This window comes from Channa argus, chromosome 1 (assembly GCF_033026475.1).
Source record: "Channa argus isolate prfri chromosome 1, Channa argus male v1.0, whole genome shotgun sequence".
NCBI classification, from domain to species: Eukaryota; Metazoa; Chordata; class Actinopteri; order Anabantiformes; family Channidae; genus Channa; species Channa argus.
The window spans coordinates 17,322,430-17,342,645 of NC_090197.1; the positions used below are offsets into that span (position 1 = coordinate 17,322,430).

The window sequence follows — 20,216 nt, forward strand, 5'->3', positions numbered from 1 at the left end:
GTCTAATTTCATTAGACGCTGAATTTGGGAGGGGGCGGTCTTTATATTATATACTGCTCTGATTGGCTAAAAGTCTGTCACTCAGTAAAGACCGAGTTCCCTCTCCTAGATAGTGATGGGAGTTTCGGCACTTTTCAAAAGATTTCGCTCTTTTGGCTCGGCTCCCTTGGAAGATCCGGCTCTTACGGATCAAAAATGGCTCCCCAATGGCTCTTAATGAAGAACTTAGAGCCTTATATTTTAGTGTAATTTTGCAATTATGAATGGTTTGTGTGTAAGCAATTTGTTATTCATCATTTACATAAAAGCGTTATTTATGAGCCAACGGGGTTTTTTTCTGTGTTTTTTCTGTATGTTTTTTCTGTGTTTGACTAAGAAGTGTATGTATAAGTGCCCCGGTGACGTCACCAATGACATCACACGTAAGTGTTTTTGAAGGGGTTGCCTTTGAAGGTTTTTAATTTTAAGGTTTGCCTAACCAGTTGTCAAGGAAACAATGTTTGTTTACAGTTATTGGAACTAACTGACTGACGAGGACTACTAGGTAGTAGTGGAAATTTGAATGTGTCACTGTGGACGTACACGGTTACTTACCTTGTTCTGTGGAATTATTTTGAGAAACATTTTCTGTGGAATTACGTTGTTATCCACTAAATTGGAACGTGGAACTCAATAAATTTTCAGTGTTTGTCATGCAAGCTCTGGAGTGGATAATTTTTGGACCCCAGACACGTGTAAGTCTTCTTCTTTACCTTATTTCTATGTTTTGTTATTACAAAATAACAGTTACTATTGTTTAACATTTTAATCAAACCTTTGAATCAACAAGTGAACACAGAAAAACAGCAAACAAATCAAATAAAGGCCAAAGTAGTCTTAACATTATGACATGTCTGTCCACCTTCCATCTTTTACATAATGGTATGATCCTAGTCTGTCCTTACAAATGATTGGCCGCATGGTGTACCCATCAAAATAAAGTCCCGCCCCTGTTTGCATGCATGCTCGGCAGAGCTGAGCAGGAGCGGTTGAAGATTACGGTTCTCCCTGACGGGAGTTTCCTCCTCTCATTAGCTACAAAGAATCGACTCTTAGAGCCGGCTCGTTCGCGAACGACACATCACTACTAGATAGTATGAGTGGAGAAAGTAATGAAGATGGAAGGAGCTGATTTTGAATTATTGAAGAGGTTTACAGAATAGCAAAGTGGTAGCCGTTTACTCGTCTTGTCGGAACGACAGGGGACAGCAGCACCAGGAATTGGACAGATAGCATGTCAGTAAGTGTACAGTAACTTCCCCTGTTTACTTCTTGTCGCCCTTAGACGAGCTAGCTAACCAGCTAATCTGTGAGCGACCGTTGTGACAGCTCGAAGTCATTCAGCGAGGCGAGATAGACAGTGTGTGACGGGGAGGATTCATTAATATGTGGATGGGGAAACTGGTGGTTGCCATTGAACTACCGGCGCGGTGAGATAGAATGGCATGTTGTTTAAATGCAAGCTTTGTTTTCAGCAGTCAGTGTGGGAAACTAGGTGTTGTAACAGTCCCCATGGACAGGTGTAACGCTAGCTACAAACTTCAGTTAGCTACATAAGATGAAATAAAATAACAAAATAGGAAGGTTTTCGTGTTAAGCTAACCACATTTTTTGCTACTGTAATAGTACACTAATTAAGACACATCTGTCGTGGAGGAAGACTTTGAACCTGGCTTTGACCTGTGTAACTGTCCTATGTGGGTGTGGGGGGTTTGTCAGGGCCTTGTTAAAATACTTGTAAGACTCCTCAGGTGGCTCGTGTCTGTGTGTGACTGTTTGGCAGCCACTGTAGACTAAGATGAGATAATACGTTGTTAGGAATTTTCTCATAGCTATCATGTGATGCAGCTTTTATGCGTACCATTTGGCAATTTGCGGTCTTTTCTGTAAGGGGTGGGGGGCAGTGTGAAGCTTTGTCGCCATCCTGTTATCCTAAATGTAATGAACTAGTATACTGTACTGTCGAAACATGACAGACGTCTTATGTATAAAAAAAAAAAAGTGTGTCCTCCACAAAGGCTGTGGTTCTGCTGCCTTTGTCATTGGGTTTTTCATTCTGCCCCCCAGCAGTTGACTGGTTGGTTGTGTGAGTGCGCACTGTGAAAGTGGTGTCATTAGGATGTGGTTGTGTCTGAGTGTACCGACAAGTGTGTGCAGGCTTGTTAAAGTGTGGCATCTGTGGTTGCATGTGTCACGTAACTCTCAATGCTGTTTGACAGTGAAGCCAGGCAGGTCATGGAAGACGAATATCATGCAGGCTCTGCTGTCATCCAGCATCACAGCTAGTCACCCGTGCCTGTAGATGCATGAGCAATTTGAGGGACACTGTTGCAATCCTTCTCTCTTCATTCTGCACCTGTTTATAATTTGCAGTATAAGATTTGAAGTGCAGATGTTGATTTACCCACCAAAAATGCAAAACAAATAAATAAATAAATAAATATTGGACATAGCATACTTTCCGCTCTACAAAGAATCTTTGAAATCAAACTAATTATCTGAACACAAAAGTGGTATTTGGACGTGACATTCTACATTAATCAAGTGAAAAAATGATTATGAGAGTGCTATGTAACTGTGATATGTAAAGCTATCCATGAAAGAGAGCTAAATGGAGAGACAAAAAACCGTAGATAAAAGTATTATAATATCTCATTTCAATAATTGGTCTCTCTGTATACAGGGAATTGTCTTTCTGTCAAGTCTGCTTAGCTAAAGGCAGTTTTATGATATGTGTTTGTGTGGTCAGCTGAGAAAGGTAACCGAGCCAAAAAGCCCCAACCCCCCTTTCCTCTAAGCCATAAGTATCCTGCTATTGAAATAGTCCTAGGGTGAGAGCGAAAGGTCTTGATGAACAAGATTGACTGCTGGACAACATTGTCCAAACAAAGAAGATGCCAACAGACATCATGAAAAACGTAATATAAACTGGAGAGAGAAATCAAAATACAATGCTGACACTCTACGAATAAACCGAGTGTTAACAAGCTGGGTGGGCAAAATTGACGTCACGTTAAACTATGACCTTTTGGCATGTTAGAGGCTCTGCTCGTCATAACCATAGTTATATAATCCTGCCTTTATAGTTCGGAAAGTTTAGGTGGAGCCTTTTTTAGTTAGACTTTGGTTGGCAACAGCATTGTTTAACAGACTTTAGTGGTGCATCTGTATTGAGTCAGTTCGAGATACCTAAGTTAGTTTTTGGTTGTTATAGCCTATTTGGTCTGTTAACTCATCTTTCCACAGCTTGCCTTCCTCAAGTGCTTAGCAATGAGCTTAACCAGCAGTTGGCTGGGTTGTACCCTGTACCACAGGAAAAAGCAGCTGGAGCAGCTCTGTCACTCTCTAACAACACCCACTTCATCTAGCTCTCTGCTTTCTTTCTTTCCTCCATTCAAGCCTTCATTCTTACTGGCCCACTCACTTCCTGGGGAAAAAAAGTTTCCAAAGCTTGTATGCAATAGGAAATTAGCTAATCAGCTGTGGTGTGTATGTGCTTGTGTTTCCCCACTGCAATTCATTCTCAGTTGGTCTGTCAGCCTTCACAGACAGGTATGTTTTCAGTTTGGTACAGAGCACAGGGGGACAACAATGTGTTTTAGTAGGTGGTGTAAAGATTGTTTACCTTGTCTAACTCTCTTGGCATATTTGAGCACAGTTACTAAAAAGATAAGGAATGTAAACTAAAAGGAGAAATGTTTGTATTGGATAAAGTGATCAGAACGAGTAAACCAATGTGTGTGAATGTGTGATTTTCTTTTTTTTTCTTTTTTTTTAAGCTGATGCGTGGGTGTAAAGTCAGAGAAATCGATCTGTCAACACTAGCTAGCTCACAGGAACAGGTTTTGTCAAACCAGACATTGAATAAACACATTGCACACACAGTTATGCAATGCACAAAACATTATTCGTTGCTTCTTGGCAAACACATTAGACTCTTTCTTAGTTCTGTTTAGATCACAGAGAGGTGTGTACGAGACTGGGAGGTTGCCAGAGGCGGCAGATTGATCTCTAAACACCCCACTTTAACTGACTCTCCTTTGTTACTTCTCTAGAGCTATCCATCCTTTGGGTTGTCACACTTTGCTTTTTTCTCCCTCATTGCTCTATACATCAGTTAATTTGCCCCTCCATTTACATCGCTGTTGATCTCTGTTTCATTTTTTAAACTTGTGCTTGTCAATCCTGCTTAACCACCTATACTTAACACTGGTTTATTCGTGGGTGTCTGTGCTGGTCGTTTTGATAAGATGGCCAGCTGCTGCATGAGTTTTACAAATTTGACCTGTCTTGCTTGTATCAATTTTGGTCACGATCTATGAAGCAATAATGACACAGACACATTCTCAGATGAAATAAAAAAACATCAGCATAATTATATAATTAAAGTCTATATTGTACTCTAAAGGTGTTTGTTTTTCCTTTGTGCTCCACCAGTAGTGTGTGCCTGTCAGCAACATGTCAATAGAGTCTAGAAATTATCTGCTCTTAATATTGTTCTCACATGGATGGTAGTTTCACATTATATCGCCATACTATTTACGACTCTATAGGTATATTGACGTTTAGTTTACATTTATAATTTTGACCTAATTCTTTTGGTTTTGGACAGGTGTTTGGGCAAAACAAGCCTATTTTTACCAAAGATTATTTGGTTAACTGAGAACATAACCTCCTAGTTAATCTATATATCGTTTGTGTTTGTTTGCAGTCTTCTTCCTTACTGCTGTTTTTAGCACATTTTCTTGTCTTTCTTTGTGTTTTCCATTTGTAGATCAACATTTATGAGTTGCCTCCTTATTATAAGATCTCGCTACAACAATCTATGGTGCAGGGCATAGCTAGAGCAATAGACATGTTAGTAAGCTTAAAATGTACTTTTTTAACAAAAAACATGTTAGTTTTTCTTGGTTTCTTTAAATGTTTTTTACATGTGGCTGCTGAACTTATTTTTGAAGATACACTTCAATTTACTGTAACTTTGTACCTATGTTGACCCTTTGCTTGTGCTTTTGTATCACTGGAATTTCTTTCCAGTTTGCTTCTGAAGCTGGAGTCACATAATGGACACCATATGTCGGTGAAGGTTCTTAGTCAGCCAAATGTAGTTTTCCAAAGGCTGAGTCATGTCAACCGGACTTTATTCTTTTTGGTAAAAAATGCTGCTCTACCTCTGTAACCTCTTCAGCCTGAAGGAAGATTAAATAGGTGGCTTATCCTCCAGAGTAGGCCTTGTTTTTTACCTGGCCCGAAAAGGGCTCATTAGGTAGATAATGTAGGGGTGAAAGTAGTGTGGGGTCATTTGGGTTGTAATAATTATGTCTTTATATCATAGGTAGGCAATATTGCACAAAGCAGCTTATTTTAGTATTCAAATATATTTGATGAAGTCAGATAATAAAGGTGTCATGCCCCTGACATTCACCATTGAGAACAGAATTGATGGGTTAAAAGTGAATGTGTAGGAGGAGACCCCATCCTCTTACAAGACTGACTCATCTGCACCCTAATCACAGGCTTTTATTTATTTTATTTTTTTTAAATTCAGCAAGTCTGTCATTAAAATGCACATGCTAGCTTAAGATATCGCTGGCCTGCTTATTTTCTCCACCAGCATGAAAGAACAGAACAACAGACTGGCACAAAAGACTAATTTCTCTAAATGGAGGTTCTGCTTTATAATCCTTCCCTATTTCATGAGTCACTGGCTCTCCTCCTCCCTTGTCATTCCTGTCATTCGTATAGTCCATAAATAGACACCTAGCTGCCATGAAGGGACCAGACCAGAATTAATACAAAATAAAACGTTCGGATGTGTGAAAGGATCGGGAGAGAGAAAAACAATGTGTAGGAGGAAGAGCAGTGGGACAATGTGGGCACAGGGAAGACAAAAATCAACCATAAACTTTTTCTATTTTTAACACAAATGCATCATACATAACACAATCAAATATTTTGACATATGTTTCGATTTGTTTTTCACATCCGGCTCTGCTTAATACTTGAAGTGTGTTTCTGACTGTTTCACATTCAGCACTTCCCTTTTGTTATTTGACAGTTGTAAAAGGCAGAAATACGTAATCTTTGTACAATCTAAGCGCATGTTTCTGAATTGTGAAGGACTTTCTCTTGAAGGATTGATGCACTTTCTCTTATCCTAAGCTTCTCTTACCAGACATACCAAACATGGACTTGGTTTCAGCATTCGATGGCTATTTTAGCTTGTAAACAACTGAGCACAGACACGACATACCCCACAGTGAAACAGATTGCTAGTCTAAAACAGACAATCCATCAAAGATGCATAGATGGAGACACTTTACTTCACATCTGAAAACATATGTCGGTCACTGTCATTGCCCTGCATGCTGACAGTCACAATGCAGAGTTGCTTAAGGAGACTAGGACTGAAACCCATCCATCCATCTATTATCCTGTTTAGGGTCACGGGGGACTGGAGTCTTTCCCAGCTGTCACTGGGCAAGAGGTGGGGTACACTGTGGACAGGTCGCCAGTTTATCTCAGGGCCAAAACAGACAAATTCAGACGGACAACCATTCACATCGCATTCACGCTTGCCACCAATTTGAATCACCAATTAGGGAAACTGTAGTACTTTGAGGAAACCCATACAAGCATAGTAAGAATATGCAAACTCCACGCAGAAGACCACAGCTGGTCAGGATTCAAACCGGGTTACCCATTAGCTATGAGGCAGCAGTGCTAACCATTTCATAATCGTGCTATTATTTAAATCGGATTATTTAATATTTAATGTGGATGGTTTTGGAGGAAATTCTTGAAACCTTTATCTATGCACGGCAGTAAGTTGTACATTAGAATGATGCTTTAACATGATTCAGTTTTTCTACATACATTTGTTCCTTAGATTATTCCAATGACTTGCTGTTTATCCTCTCAGGCCACCATTAAGCTGAAAGGTTTTATTCCTATTAATAAGTCATTGCCATTAAATTTAGTACAGATAAACATGTCCCCCTCAGTATGTTCTGACATGTCTTTGAAAATACTCTGGCTTTTTATCTACCTCTAGCTTAAAGCACAATCGTGAAGTCAACCTCTTTATTAGGCTCTAATTAAAATATATTATACTTTGAGCTACATTTAATGTTTATTTGGACAAATTGGACAAATAGCTGAGTGAATTCCATAAAGCTATTGTTTTCAAAACTGCAACACTAAACAGAGTAAACTTGATTGCATTACCTTTCTGACTGAACCATTATATCTGGTGCGTAGATAAACATTTATTTTTCGTTATTTTGTTGTCTATTGTTCTTTCTCTCACTATTTCTATGGAAATAGTGAGAGAAAGGGCGGCTGAAAGGGCAGCTGTGTCACATATGAAATAGCAGATGCTTTATTAAAACACTGAATCAAAATGACATTGAGAACAGAAGAAACACAGTTGAAAGGAGGATGTAACATTGTAAATTTGGTAGAAAATGAGCTCTATTAATTCATGTTGATTGCCTGGAAGAGAAAATAGAGGGGATAAGAGGTGGGCAGGGGAAGGGTTGTGCTGGATATTAAGGATATCCATAACAAACACAACCTCAGGTTTAGCCCTTTGGTAATACCTGAGAGCTAAATAAATGCTAACCCTTTGCTAAAACAGGTAAGGGCTTCTTTTTCTGTCTCTCAGTTTAAAGACATCTTACCTGTACAACCTGTTCAGAAAGCAATTAATTTCTGCTGTCCACAGGTTTTTATATTTTTCATCAACGCTTCAACAGTGAAGCCAGTCAGGGTTTTGTGTGGGTGATTTTTCGATTTGCCAGCCTGACTTGAGAATAGGTTAGGTACGTGCTGCAGAGGTGTGTGTGTGCCGGTTTGTGTATGTGCATGTGTGTGTCTGGAGAGGAATGAGGGAAACAGGAGGAGAGAGGGAAGAAAGGACAGACTTATTCTTCTTGGGCTTGTTGAATTGATGCCTGGAGTGTGTACATTCACTGTTCACTGCTATAGCATTTTTTGCCATTTGTAATAGGATATTTCTGTGAGGAAACCAAATAATTAAAGACTTGGAAAACATGGAAAGGGCCACTTTCAAACTGTGATTGCGTGTGTTTATATATATTGCGTGTACACATTTGCTCTGTTTCAGCAATTATGCAGACTGCTATTTTACAGTGTGTTTTTCCTGTTAGGTAGAAGTGACTCCACTGCAGATGAGGGAACATGTTGGCTATGGACCAAGGAGTGGTGGAGGAATGGCTGTCAGAATATAAGGTACTGTTTTACTGTGTGTATGATTGTGTGCAAAACAAATGTTCAGACTCTTGGCATTAATTCTTCCACACACAAACACAAGCAGACTGATACATGGCTCCTTTTTAAAAGCAGAGGTTCAATTCTACCTGCACTTACTGTAGAGCTACAAATTGCAATATTGCCTACAAAGGCTAATTCACTCATTAATAAATTTCTGTCTTATTCATCATTACCCATAGTACTGAACAGATCTGCTGCATTTCAATTGTATCTGTGTATCCTGGACTCTATCAGAATTTCTGTAGTCTCATCTCAAATTCTCATGCTTTGTGTTATTTATAGAATTCTCATATGAGTTAATTCAGTAGTGTATCAGACTTCAAACTGTTTGTGTCTGTGTTTCAGACCCTCCCTGACAGTGCTGTTTCCACCTATGCCTCCTCACTAAAAGACAAAGGCACCCTGGTCCCTGCACTCTACAAAGTCATTCGAGAGAACTACAGTGATGTATGTGCATGTGTTAAAATAATTGTATTTATGTAAACACCACCAAACACCATTCTGCCTAAATTTTGCAAATATTGCTGTGCCTCTTTCTCACATGTGCAGGACTGATGTGATGTAACAGTGTTCCTGTTTTCTGCTTTGCTGAGTCTTTGTTTTCTCTGTTCCCAGTTGCTGGAGCCAGTGTGTCACCAGTTGTTTGATTTTTATCGGAGTGGTGAGCCACAACTGCAGCGTTTCACGCTGCAGTTCCTGCCAGAGCTCCTATGGAGCCTCCTGTCTGCCAGCGCAGCCAGAGACCCCCACACCTCCGGCTGCATTGAAGCCCTGCTGCTAGGCATTTATAACCTGGTAGGGGAGAGGATGAACGTTGTGGTGTTCACACATATTTACATTTTCAATACCATGGTCTTATGTCTCAACTAATCCTTTTGGATTTATCAGTAAAGGGAAGGCGCTCTTGTTAATAACAACAAATTGTTTCCAGTGCACAAAATGCAAAGTCCTTGATCCTTAGCAAGTGGGTGTAATCGTGCAGTTCTAGAAGCAGGGGAATTAACCACTCAGCTATGTCTGGTATTTGCGTCATGTGTTGTGAGTGATTGCTTTATGTGCCTTCTGCCTTGTTAGACAGCTATGGATAGAAAGTAAAAGAAAATATCACTTAAAAATTGAGGAATTGAAACAGTGAGTCTACAAACAATCAATCTGGATGTGTTGGATCTGTAAATGCCTTTAAGCCTCCTACATAGAGAGGTGTGTTGAGTCCTGTTTTCATCCATTTTGACTTTCTGTGTTCTATCAGAAAAATGCAATGTCCCTTAGCTTCCCCTCTGAATAGATGAATAGGTCAGCTGTCACTCAACACACTGTCTGACTTCCTTTAATCTGTTTGACATTAACATGCACACAGGGGACACTAAAATCCTGGTGTGTGTGTTCCCTCATTATACATACAGTACAAACTGAGTGGAGAAATACAGGCCCTGAGGTCCTCATACAGATACCCACAAAACACAAAGGAATATGGTTGAAAAGTCCAGCCTTATCAGAGTTTTAAACCAGACGGGAAAAAAATCATCTGTATTTCTCACCCACAGTAACGTTTTCTCATTTTCTTCCTGTGCAGGAAATAGTAGATAAAGATGGGCAAAGTAAAGTGCTGACTTTCACTGTCCCTTCCCTCTCAAAACCCTCAGTATACCATGAGGTGAGAAACACATATTGCACATAAACACACACAACTTTATTTTTATATTGCGGGAATGGAGAAACAAAAAAATCTTATTTTAATCTCCTCTTCCAGCCTTCAGCCATCGGTTCCATAGCACTTACAGAGGGGGCTCTAGCCAATCACGGGCTAAGCCGGGTGGTGTACAGTGGACCACACCTCCAGAGAGAGAACTTTACTGCACAAAACAGGTAAGAAGCTCAATTGATGCACTTGTCACAAAACTCTGGGGCAGGTAGTCATTTGTCTGCAGAATGGAGATTGAAGTGTCTTTTCCTGGTAGCAGGCTGTAAGTGTGCCTACTTAAAATTAGCAGCCAACAACCTAAATAGAAACATACCCCAAGGTGGATGTACAATCTTATTTAGAGTCGATGATGTGTTTACTTGCCAAATGTGTTAAATGAGCCTATAAACTAATTTGATAGTTTAACAGGCTTTAATTAGAACAGTTTAACACTCAAAAAGTTGCATGTCCTATGAATAACTTGGATGGTTAATTAAGTGTGTCTAGTTTCAGTGACTCCTGTCCTCAATATCAGACTTGGGTGGTAATGGATGGTGAGTTTAGCTGCTGCCGTGGCCAGTTATATTCTGCAGTGTGTGTGTTTTAATGACAGTCTATGCTTTGTTACATTTTAAGTTGTTAGATTGATGTTGCTTTTCTTATTTATTATAATGAAGCTGCACTTGAGCCAAATTTTAAAGGTTGTGGTGGTCTGAGTTGAGCATCTGTAAAGGATAACTTTCGGTAATTTTCCTATTTAATCGTATTGTCGGCAACTTACAATACCCTGATCCTAAAGCCTACATTAACTCTTAGCTAGTTAGCTCTTAGCTCTTAGCTAGTTAGCTCTTAGCCAGTTAGCTGACAACTAATCTTAGTGATTAGTTGTCAGCCTACAGCCTGGATCCACCAATGTGTTGATGCCCAATGCCTCAATCCAAAAACTAAAAAAACAAAAAAAACAAAAAAAAAAACATCAGCCAGATAACTGGCTAGAAAACAACTATGTGGAGTTCACATATGGCCCACATTTTAAGGTTTAAAAAGTTTTTGGACAGTTGGCTTCTAAATGTTTCTTGGGCTTCTGTGTATCATTAGCGTTAGTCCACATTTTGCCAATATTTTTTTTTATAAAGTTGTTTCAAATTTCATCTGAAACATTACAACTCTGTGGCATTAATTATTTTAATTCAAATGCAATTTACCGAAGCCAGGGATGGGGACTCTGTACAGAGTCGAGTTGCAGTTGAGTCATACACACAGAGACTTCAGGATTGACTTGAGACATTTCCTCAAAGGACTTGAGACTTAACTTGGACTTGTGATCCAGGACTCTGAAACTCTCTCAATTTTATCACACAATAACAAAATATCTGATGAGCTGAATGATTGTTACTGGTATCAGAAGAATTGCAGCCAAATGGAGAATTGCACCTGTGCGTGCCTGTCAGACTGCAGCCATGCACACATATGCAGTTCAAGAAATGGCAGACAAGAGAGACTGATCTTACTAATCTCTGTCCCCTAAAGGAGACATTAAAAGCAGCAGTGTAAGTTTTCTTTAGTTTGTTTTTGGGATATCCAGAGGTTGCCCTCAAGGACTGAGGCAAAGCAGCTGAAAAAGGAATAACGCTTAAAACATGTTCCATCTTCAAGAAAACCATTGCTTTGTGCAAGTCAAAGAATGTGGCCCATTTATAACTAATCTGTACCACAAACATTTGGATATGTAAACATCAATATTTTTTAACACAGTGCACTATTGAAAATACATTTATACATTGTGTCTTATTTGAATGTGTGTGTTGGTGAACACAGGATCAGTCTGCCTTTCACACACCTACAGTAAACTGGCATCTATTTTAATGGTCATTTAGAGCCCTGGTGACACCTTTTCTATCAAGCTATCATTGACATAAAGGAGAAAATAATCGAGAGATTGCTCCATAATCAAAATAATTATTCACCTCAGCAAACCACAACAGCAATATCCTTGCCCAAAAATAATTGTCTATGATATAAACTGCCCTGCAGGAGACGTGTTTGTGATATTTTGTGATAATACTTCTTTGACATTTTTACATAGGATATCAATTAAGAACTCTATGTATCTTTAAACTACTAAGCAATGCTACTGTATGTTGATAAATAAAGGAGTGATGATAATGCAGTATATACAGTATAAACCTGGATGGTAGCAAATGAGAACACTCATAACAACATAGGAGACTTGAGACATGACTTGGACTTGCAAAAAGTGACTGGTGAACATCTATTTCTGAAGAATAGAGCCTGAAAAGGAAAAAGTGTAACTGTCTAAATAAGGTCAGTTTTGATGGATTTTAGTTAATATCTCATGTTGTTATGTGGTTGGAGGCTAAGTGTTTGTGTTTGTGTTATTGAGATTTGAGGTGCTGACCTTCCTGCTGTTGTGCTACAATGCTGCTCTCAGCTACATGACCACCACCTCCCTGCAGTCCCTCTGCCAGCTCAGCTCCAGGTAAAATGCAAACACACACACACACTAGCATATCTTCACATACAGGAGAAGGCAGTGTGTGACTTTGTCACAAATTACATAGAGTAATAGGTGACCTTGCTGTAGTGACTGATGTTTATAGGGTCACTTGTTACGCACATGTTTTTGAGGACATTCTCTGACATAATACAATCCCTGACCTCCTAACCTAAACTTAATTCTAATCATAAGCCTCAAATAGCACTTTGAGTTGTGATGATTGGCTAAAATGTCCTATTGGAAAAAGTGGTTTGGGGCTTCAATGTCTCCACACAAACATAGAAAGACGTGCACAATCACATGCACAGAGTTTTGCAAGCACTTGCTTATCTCATCCTATTATGGACTTTGCTGCCAGAGTGAGCCAAGATACTGCTATTCGGCTAAGAGAACCAATGTACGCAAATCCTAGCTCAGTGATCTTGGTAATCTGCCAACTGAAGCTGAATGTCGGTTTGATAAGCACAGAGTTAAAGAGAAGTCATCAGCTATGATTTCCTCTCAACAGTTCATGTGTTAGCTATTTAGTGTTTATAGAAACTCTTATCAGTTTAAATGTGCTGTGCTTATTTGTTAAATTGTATGCCTGCTTGAAAATAATATACTCAGAAAATTATTAAGTTCAGAAATGATTTACAAATTTAAAATCTTGTCAGTAATTTGTAAACCATTATTAACTCGTTATTGTGTATAGCGTGTGTTTTAGACAGCATGTGCTTGTATGCAAGTGTGAGTGTATGTATTCAGCAATTATTTGCTTAGCAATGTTTTTTGTATCTTTTCACCACAAGACAATTGCCTTAATGGAACTGCAGCCAAATGGCTCTGAAGAGTGGTTGCCCTAAATTAAACTTCCTTTTTCACTAATCTTCTTCACAATCTTTTCTATTGTGTTTTTATTGGTTTTTATTTATTGGTTATTGTCCAGGGTGTGTATATGCGGTTACCCACGACAGCACATGCGCCGCTACAAAGGTATTAACACTCGCCTGACAGTCACATCAGAGTTCCTGGTTCAGCTCATCACCGGGATACACTATGCGTTGTGAGTGTGTACACAACACAGCACAGCCTCATTATTGAACTTCTCGTCTACAACACTGGTCTTGTGCCCCGTCTGTCACTGTGTAGTTCTAATTTTGTGTACATGATGCAATATAGCCATTTAAAAGAGGCTGATTTGTAACCATAACTGACTATTAAATATTGCTGTTTTGCATTTAAAATGACTAACTAGTGTCTGATGTCTCAACCAATATCTAGCATTTTCTCATTTTAATCAGCTCCTTGTTCTTTGTGTATTAATATGTTTTTGCCTCTGTGTAGGTGTAATGGGGAAGTTGAACTCGGATCCAAAGCACTGGATGATGTTCTGTATCGAGCCCAGCTAGAGTTGTTCCCTGAAGCTTTGCTGGTGGGTACAATAATATTAATTTTCTGCTACTAACCTATAGTACTACATTTCTTTCAATTGTCTTTTTTTTCTTGATCCGTGGTGTAAAACTGTGTTTTCTGTCTGTTAGAGCACATTTGATTTAGAAGCACAAGCTGCCTTGGTGTTTTGATTAATTTACAGCTCATTCTGCTGGGTTTTTTGTGTGCTGCGTGCGCACACACACGCATGTGTCAAAGACTGCAAGAAGCATGTAATCCCACTAGATTATTTACATGCTTTTCACTCTGCTTGGTTAAGCTGTAATCCTTGAGGCCCAGGGAGTAGAGGATTGAACCTAAGCTTGCAATATTACTACACAAGTTGATGTGTACATCAAGCCACACAACCTTTGGATTCAATTTATAGTACAGTGTTTGGGTTTGAAAAGATTTATTAAAATAAGGAAACATTTTTGTGTAAATACACCCACTGCAAGGTTTCAAATATCAGTGTTTATAAATATAGGGGTTTTTTTTGTGTGTATTTACTAATTGCAGTGGAACACACCAGGTGGCTGCTAGATTACCATAACTTGTCCATCTGTGTGATGTGTCCATCATGAGACCAATGTGTTGCAGGCTCAGAGACAAAAGACATGTTGTGTTGTGAATCTTATGTAGTTGACCTCATGTTATGTACTCAGCTGTTACAAGTCACTGGTGCTACCTGTGCTACCTGAGGACTTCCAACAAGAGCAGAGGGTATTATACGGAGACTTATTATAAAAGTCAAATGAAGTATTATTTGATACAGTTAAATACAAAGTCTTTTTGTCATTGTTACTTTTTATACTATCGTGTCTAACACTGTAACTTGTAAAATGAGCTTCAGTCTTACTTAATAAGAAAAGTTGTTCAATTGTTGTAAGTAATCCTGCTGAGGACCAGTGTTGCCCTTTGAAACTTTAGCGTGTTACAGTTATAACGTGTGTTTTTGGATGTGTGTTTTTGAGGTGGGTAATGCCATCAAGTCATCACTGCGTGGCGCAGCACTGAAGAGCAACAACAAGGAGGGTGCACGAAGTATCCAGGTGGAGATCACGCCCACGTCCTCCAGAATCTCCCGCAATGCTGTCACCTCTCTGTCTATTAGAGGACACCGCTGGAAGAGACATGGTGAGACTCATACACAGAGGGGGAAAAAACGGGATCTAGGCATGTAGCGGTTGGAGCGTAGTTCTCTGAAAAACAGAAGAGCTCAAACACACTCACATTTATCTGTAAGCATTTTGTGATTACATTTAAATCGAAAAGAACAAAGCCAAAGGAGAGAGAAAGATGTTCTCCTCATCGCCCTGCCACCCTACCGTTTGTCTGTCACAGTCATTGTGTTTTTATCATCCTTCAGCTCCCAAGCCTGTAGAGCCCCCTTCACATTGTATTGTATGCTTCCTGTCTGACCTGTAATGATTTGCCTAAGGTAGTGGCAATATAGAGGCAAATGAGCATTCACAGTTAGAAAGCACTCAGTATGGGGGGCAGAGACATTTAAGACCTGACCCTAAATTGACAGACGTGGCCAAAACCAGAAACCAGTAAGTAGGGACTGTAATTTTAAGATGATACATACAAGCTGCTGTGTGCAGTACACTTTTTTTTAATAAACATGTGTTTTGTGTGGATATAGCTTGAATATTCAAAAGACCATTTAAAAAAAACTCAAAGGCAGATAATAAGACTGTCTATGTGTGCGGTTAAGAGAGGCCCTCTGAGGCAGGTAAATTACAGCTTCCAGCTATTTTAATGAGGAGGTTTCATCTCAGGCCTAACAACCCTAACTCATCTCATGGATCTTGCTCATTGGTACAGTTGTCAGAGCTGCTTGTTTATGTGTAAAGCTTTTGTTATAAGCAAGCAATGGAGGGAAATACTATTAAATATTAATTTGTATGTAATGGTGAGTGTTGACCCAGTATGAAATGCAGTTCCGTTAAAATACTGTGTTCATTTTCATCTCCATGTAGCATTTACTTTGACCATGTGTTTTGTTCTGATCACTATGATTTTTGTCTTTTTATTTTTCTGCCATTACATTGATTACCTCTGTGTGTCTTGTGTTTCTGTGGTTATGTTGGCCTGTGCACACGGCCACATTTTGTTTGTGTTCATGTGTGCGTGTGTGTGCATGTCTGTATATATGTCCGTGTAATGTCCCACTTCCCCCATGCCCAACACCCAATAGAGTCCCAGGAGGTGAGTGTAGAGAATGATGCTGCACTGGGGGGCGTGGCCATCCCCGAAATCAGTGTGACGGGTGTGAGCGGCGAGCGATTGCCCAATGGAGACTCTCTGCGGCCACGGTCTGATGGCCGTGCCCAGCCCGATGGGGACACCCTGGGTGGCGCCTCAGAGGTCAGCCTGGACCCCCGAAGTCATGACTCCGGCATCCGGGGTCAGGAGGTCAGGAGGCAGAAGTCTGTGAGGCGAATGGTGGAGAATGAGGGTTCTGGGTCGGCCTCCACAGGGAGGAGCCAATACTAAGGTCCTGCCCCTCCTTCCCCCTGCCCTTCTCCCAGGGTAACCTAGGTAACCATGTGTGGGGGCGTGGTCTGCAAAGCTGCATGATGACTTCCCTTTTACCTTTTTGCGCCTGGCTCCACCACCCTCTTCACCTAATTGCGCTATTTCTCTCATCTGTCTACCCAAAGTCATTCATTTACTTACTCTCTCCTTTGTTGCTAAAGCTTCTTCATGAACATCCTGTCAGCATTCCTTAAAATCGTAATTAATTATTTAAGATCTAACTCAATAACAATCAATAACCTAATAAAATATGCATAATAAAATGTGCTTGGCTGAATGACATAATAAAAATGTTTTTGTTGAGCAAATGAAGTAGATCCTATTAAAAGCAGAACATTACTTAAACAAGGAACATGAACAACAGGTATAAAAGTAGGTTTATCAACATTTTGCAATAAATATTAGGCAGACTGTAGATATAAAACTGCTAGTCTTTTTATTTTCAATATAAAAAATTCTAGACCTGAGGTAACTGATAACAGAAAGGCCTAATGACCTTGAATGGTAAAAGCCATAAGATATCGCTGTTAGCAGTACCAGGAGACTGTACTCTTGAACAGCGTTGTTTGAGGATCTAACTCCTGGGCGCTTACTGAAGGGATCAGTAACCTTTTTGGTGTGTTACAGCACACCTTGGTACGCCTCAACAGGTTACTCTTGGTTACACCTAGAAACAGATTTCTTCCTTCTGACTAGTTGATGGTAAAGATATACAGGTCCTAAACAATACATTCACTCAAAAACTAGATTTGTGATAGACCAGACTAGAATCATGACTCCTGACCTGTTTTTAACAGGCTTAAACTGATTTTGAAATATTTTAAAAGGACCTGCCTATCAGTTTACCAAATGTTTACTAGTTTTCTGTTACAGTGGTAGCATCAAATAAGAATTGTGTATTTATAGCATATTCAGGTTGTTTGCGTCTCATCTGAGTTTATTTGCGTGCCTTCAAATTAACAGCAATGGTGTGTGTGTGGGTGTGTGTCTGGGTTTGGTTGGTGGCGGGGGCCTTTCGAGTGTGCATTGGCCTTTTTATACTGTACTTTCCTTCTGTAATCTTTCTTAGACTTTTGCTCTTAGTTCTCTCCTGCCTTTGGAACAAAGCGTGCACTCCTCTGCCTGTTAACCACTGACTCTTGTCCCCCTGCCACTGCTGGTTATTCTAATATGTGCTTGATTGGCACTTGTATTTCATTGCATTAGGTAGTGAGATGTCCTAATTAGCTATAGTGCCTGTGTGTTGGTGCCACCTAGTGGACAACTCCTCTTTCATCCAGTCATAGTTTCATTAAAAACTAAACATCCAATATAATCTTTGTAAACCATGAAATCTTTCAAATTTGATTTGATCAGATGGGCTGGATGACAGATCAGATAAAACCTGTAATAATTTATTTTACTAGTTTCACACCTGTTTCTCAGTTCATGGCTTAATTTGTGTCTGCCTGTCTGTCCATATCACAGACGCAGTGGATCTGGGTTCCCCGGATGAGCTGATGGATATTTCGGAGGTGGATGAAGGGGTATGGCCAGGTGGGATGGGGCCTGACATTACCCCACCCACCATAACTATCAGCAACAGTGTCACCACATTAAACCTTGGAGCCAAGGCCATGAAGAAGTGTAGGCTTGTTGGGCGCACAAGCAAGGACAAGGAGGCGGGCCCTCTAACAACAGGCCGGGCTGCCAGTGAGAACACAGAGCTGTCTCTCAAGCGACTGACACTCACTTCTAGCCAATCAGTGCCCAAGGCAGGAGCTCTCACCAGCCTGACTCGCACCGCCAGCGCCGTCTTCTCTCGCTCCTTTGAACAGGTGGCCAGTGGTAATGTCCCTTCCTCCAGCAACCATGCAACTGCTGAAACTGCCCGCTATTCCTGCAGCCTACAGGAGGAAGGGGTAGGGTACTTGAGTCCTGCGCCAAACCATACACAGCGCTCTCCAAGCATCAGCGTGCACCTTGGCACTGACCTTTGAACTGTACATCACTACCTAAATCCTCACCTCTGATCCTCTGACCCTGTACCTGTGATCTGGAACTCCAAGCCATGCCAACTGCAACGAACCACAAAAACATGAACAAATACTCTGGCTGTTTTCCCATCACTCCATTTTTAACATCTTTGATTCTGTGTGCTGTGAATCCTGTGATGCCTTGCTTCATTCCGACTTCTAGAGCACCATCCATTCCCTCTGATCCTGATCTTTCAGCAGAGTCAACTCCTCTGGGCCTAATTGAGGCGGGATGACAGGGATAGCCTTTCCAGCTTCACTTACTGTAATAGTGCGCTGTTACCATGTTGTCGTGCCAGAACAAAACTGCACTCTGTTGCAGAGCAATCTGTCATAGAAAGACGCACTTAAAACTTAATAGTAAAAGCTGGTGGAAAAGTATTTTGAACTGATTTTAATTGGCATTTGTTGCCCTGCATGGCTTTTCCATTTATCCATCCTTGAACTGCCCAGGTTTGTCATAGGGCAAATGTCAAGTGTGAGCTTCTGTACTGTATGTGTGTATGTACAATTGTTTTTAGAATAAAGGCTGCTGATTGATAAAGTGAAAGGTATGATTCTCCTAGTTGAAATAAGTGTTTCTACTACTTTTTTTGTTTGTTTTTTAGAAAATTATAGATTCCTTCCCATAGCAATACAAATCACTGTGTGTTTTCCATCTTTTGGGAAGATCCAAACTCAGTTTTAGCTGTGCATTTTAAGAGGAAGTCCAGCCTTCCCCTAAGGTATCATAAAGTGACCAGTTTTTAAAAATAATCAGTGTAAGGAGAATCGGGTCTTCATGTTTACAATTTCACAGTATGGGGGGGGGGGGAAACAAAGCAATATTTTTATGTCCTTTTCGCTTTCTCCTCTGGCACTTTCAGAATTGCTGCGTATATGATGGCAAAAAAAAAATTGAATCCATTTCTTGACAAATTACAAGGATGTTTCTAATTTTGGGCACAATAGGTGTGTATGGTTGAAGTATTGAATTTTGCACTGCAAAGAGTAATTAAGTTGTGTTTTCAACCTTTCACTATTATGAAGAACAAATGAGGGTTGACTCTCAGTTGTATTATGTTAATGTGCTTTCTTCCTTTTATACAGATTTCCACATCTAGCCACTCATCCAAAGATTTTTAAACCACACAGAATTACAGACCACCTATGTAGACAGTTAATAATAATTTGACACCTCTGGGGAAAATGTGATGGCTTAACTAAAACTATAAATTAACTTGCTCTAGTGCTTTACACATCGGGAATGCATTCTAGGCAACAAGACATTCTTCCTCTTTTTTGACCCACCCACCGTTCTAGCTGTTTGTAGTACTCTGGTGATGTGTTTAGTCCTTGTTATTCTCCATATCATCACCACCTTACAGGACATGGTGGCATTTCCCTTGTACCAAAATAAAAATCTGCTACATTTGAGATACAATGTCAAGTATTTCTGCTCTCCCACCCTGAAGCAAAAGAGTATTCTGTTGTCTGTGTACTAGAGCCAGCCATTAAGTGTTCAATACCTTGGTGGGACAGTAACAATCATCGTGTTTCTGTATGTTGATTTATTCGATGTGAATAAATAAGCTCTTGTATCACATTCTATTGTACTAAAGTGGTTTATATCAGCATTTTTTGTCTGGAAATAACTCTGCTTCAACTTCTGGGAATAAATTGTTTCTATATTACACTTGTTTGGCCAGTTATGTTTTGTTTCTGTTAGGAA

General features: G+C 40.0%; 1 protein-coding gene across 8 annotated transcripts; it reads left to right on the forward strand.

Annotated features, from left to right (window-relative positions):
* The first annotated feature begins 1,021 nt into the window (after window positions 1-1,021).
* hycc1 (hyccin PI4KA lipid kinase complex subunit 1) lies at window positions 1,022-20,178 on the forward strand. Of its 8 annotated transcripts, XM_067503142.1 has the most exons (12): window positions 1,022-1,279; window positions 8,211-8,292; window positions 8,680-8,781; window positions 8,950-9,129; window positions 9,908-9,988; window positions 10,085-10,200; window positions 12,420-12,515; window positions 13,462-13,578; window positions 13,860-13,947; window positions 14,921-15,083; window positions 16,150-16,493; window positions 17,958-18,098. In XM_067503142.1, exons 2-11 carry the CDS (start codon window positions 8,242-8,244, stop codon window positions 16,446-16,448), a joined length of 1,293 nt encoding a protein of 430 aa, XP_067359243.1. In that variant the 5' UTR covers window positions 1,022-1,279; window positions 8,211-8,241; the 3' UTR covers window positions 16,449-16,493; window positions 17,958-18,098. The 8 variants fall into 8 exon arrangements, with proteins under 8 accessions (XP_067359243.1, XP_067359240.1, XP_067359237.1 ...); XM_067503139.1 differs by lacking the exon at window positions 16,150-16,493 and having other exon boundaries at window positions 1,026-1,279; window positions 8,215-8,292; window positions 17,958-20,178; XM_067503136.1 differs by lacking the exon at window positions 16,150-16,493 and having other exon boundaries at window positions 1,026-1,275; window positions 17,958-20,178.
* Window positions 20,179-20,216: the final 38 nt, after the last annotated feature.

Bases quoted from the DNA above. Each gene is read 5' to 3' on its own strand.
- hycc1 (XM_067503139.1), top strand. From the start codon at position 8,242: ATGTTGGCTATGGACCAAGGAGTGGTGGAGGAATGGCTGTCAGAATAT. The intron at 9,989-10,084 runs GTGAGAAACACA...CTCCTCTTCCAG, and splicing joins AACCCTCAGTATACCATGAG to CCTTCAGCCATCGGTTCCAT. The intron at 10,201-12,419 runs GTAAGAAGCTCA...TGTGTTATTGAG, and splicing joins AACTTTACTGCACAAAACAG to ATTTGAGGTGCTGACCTTCC.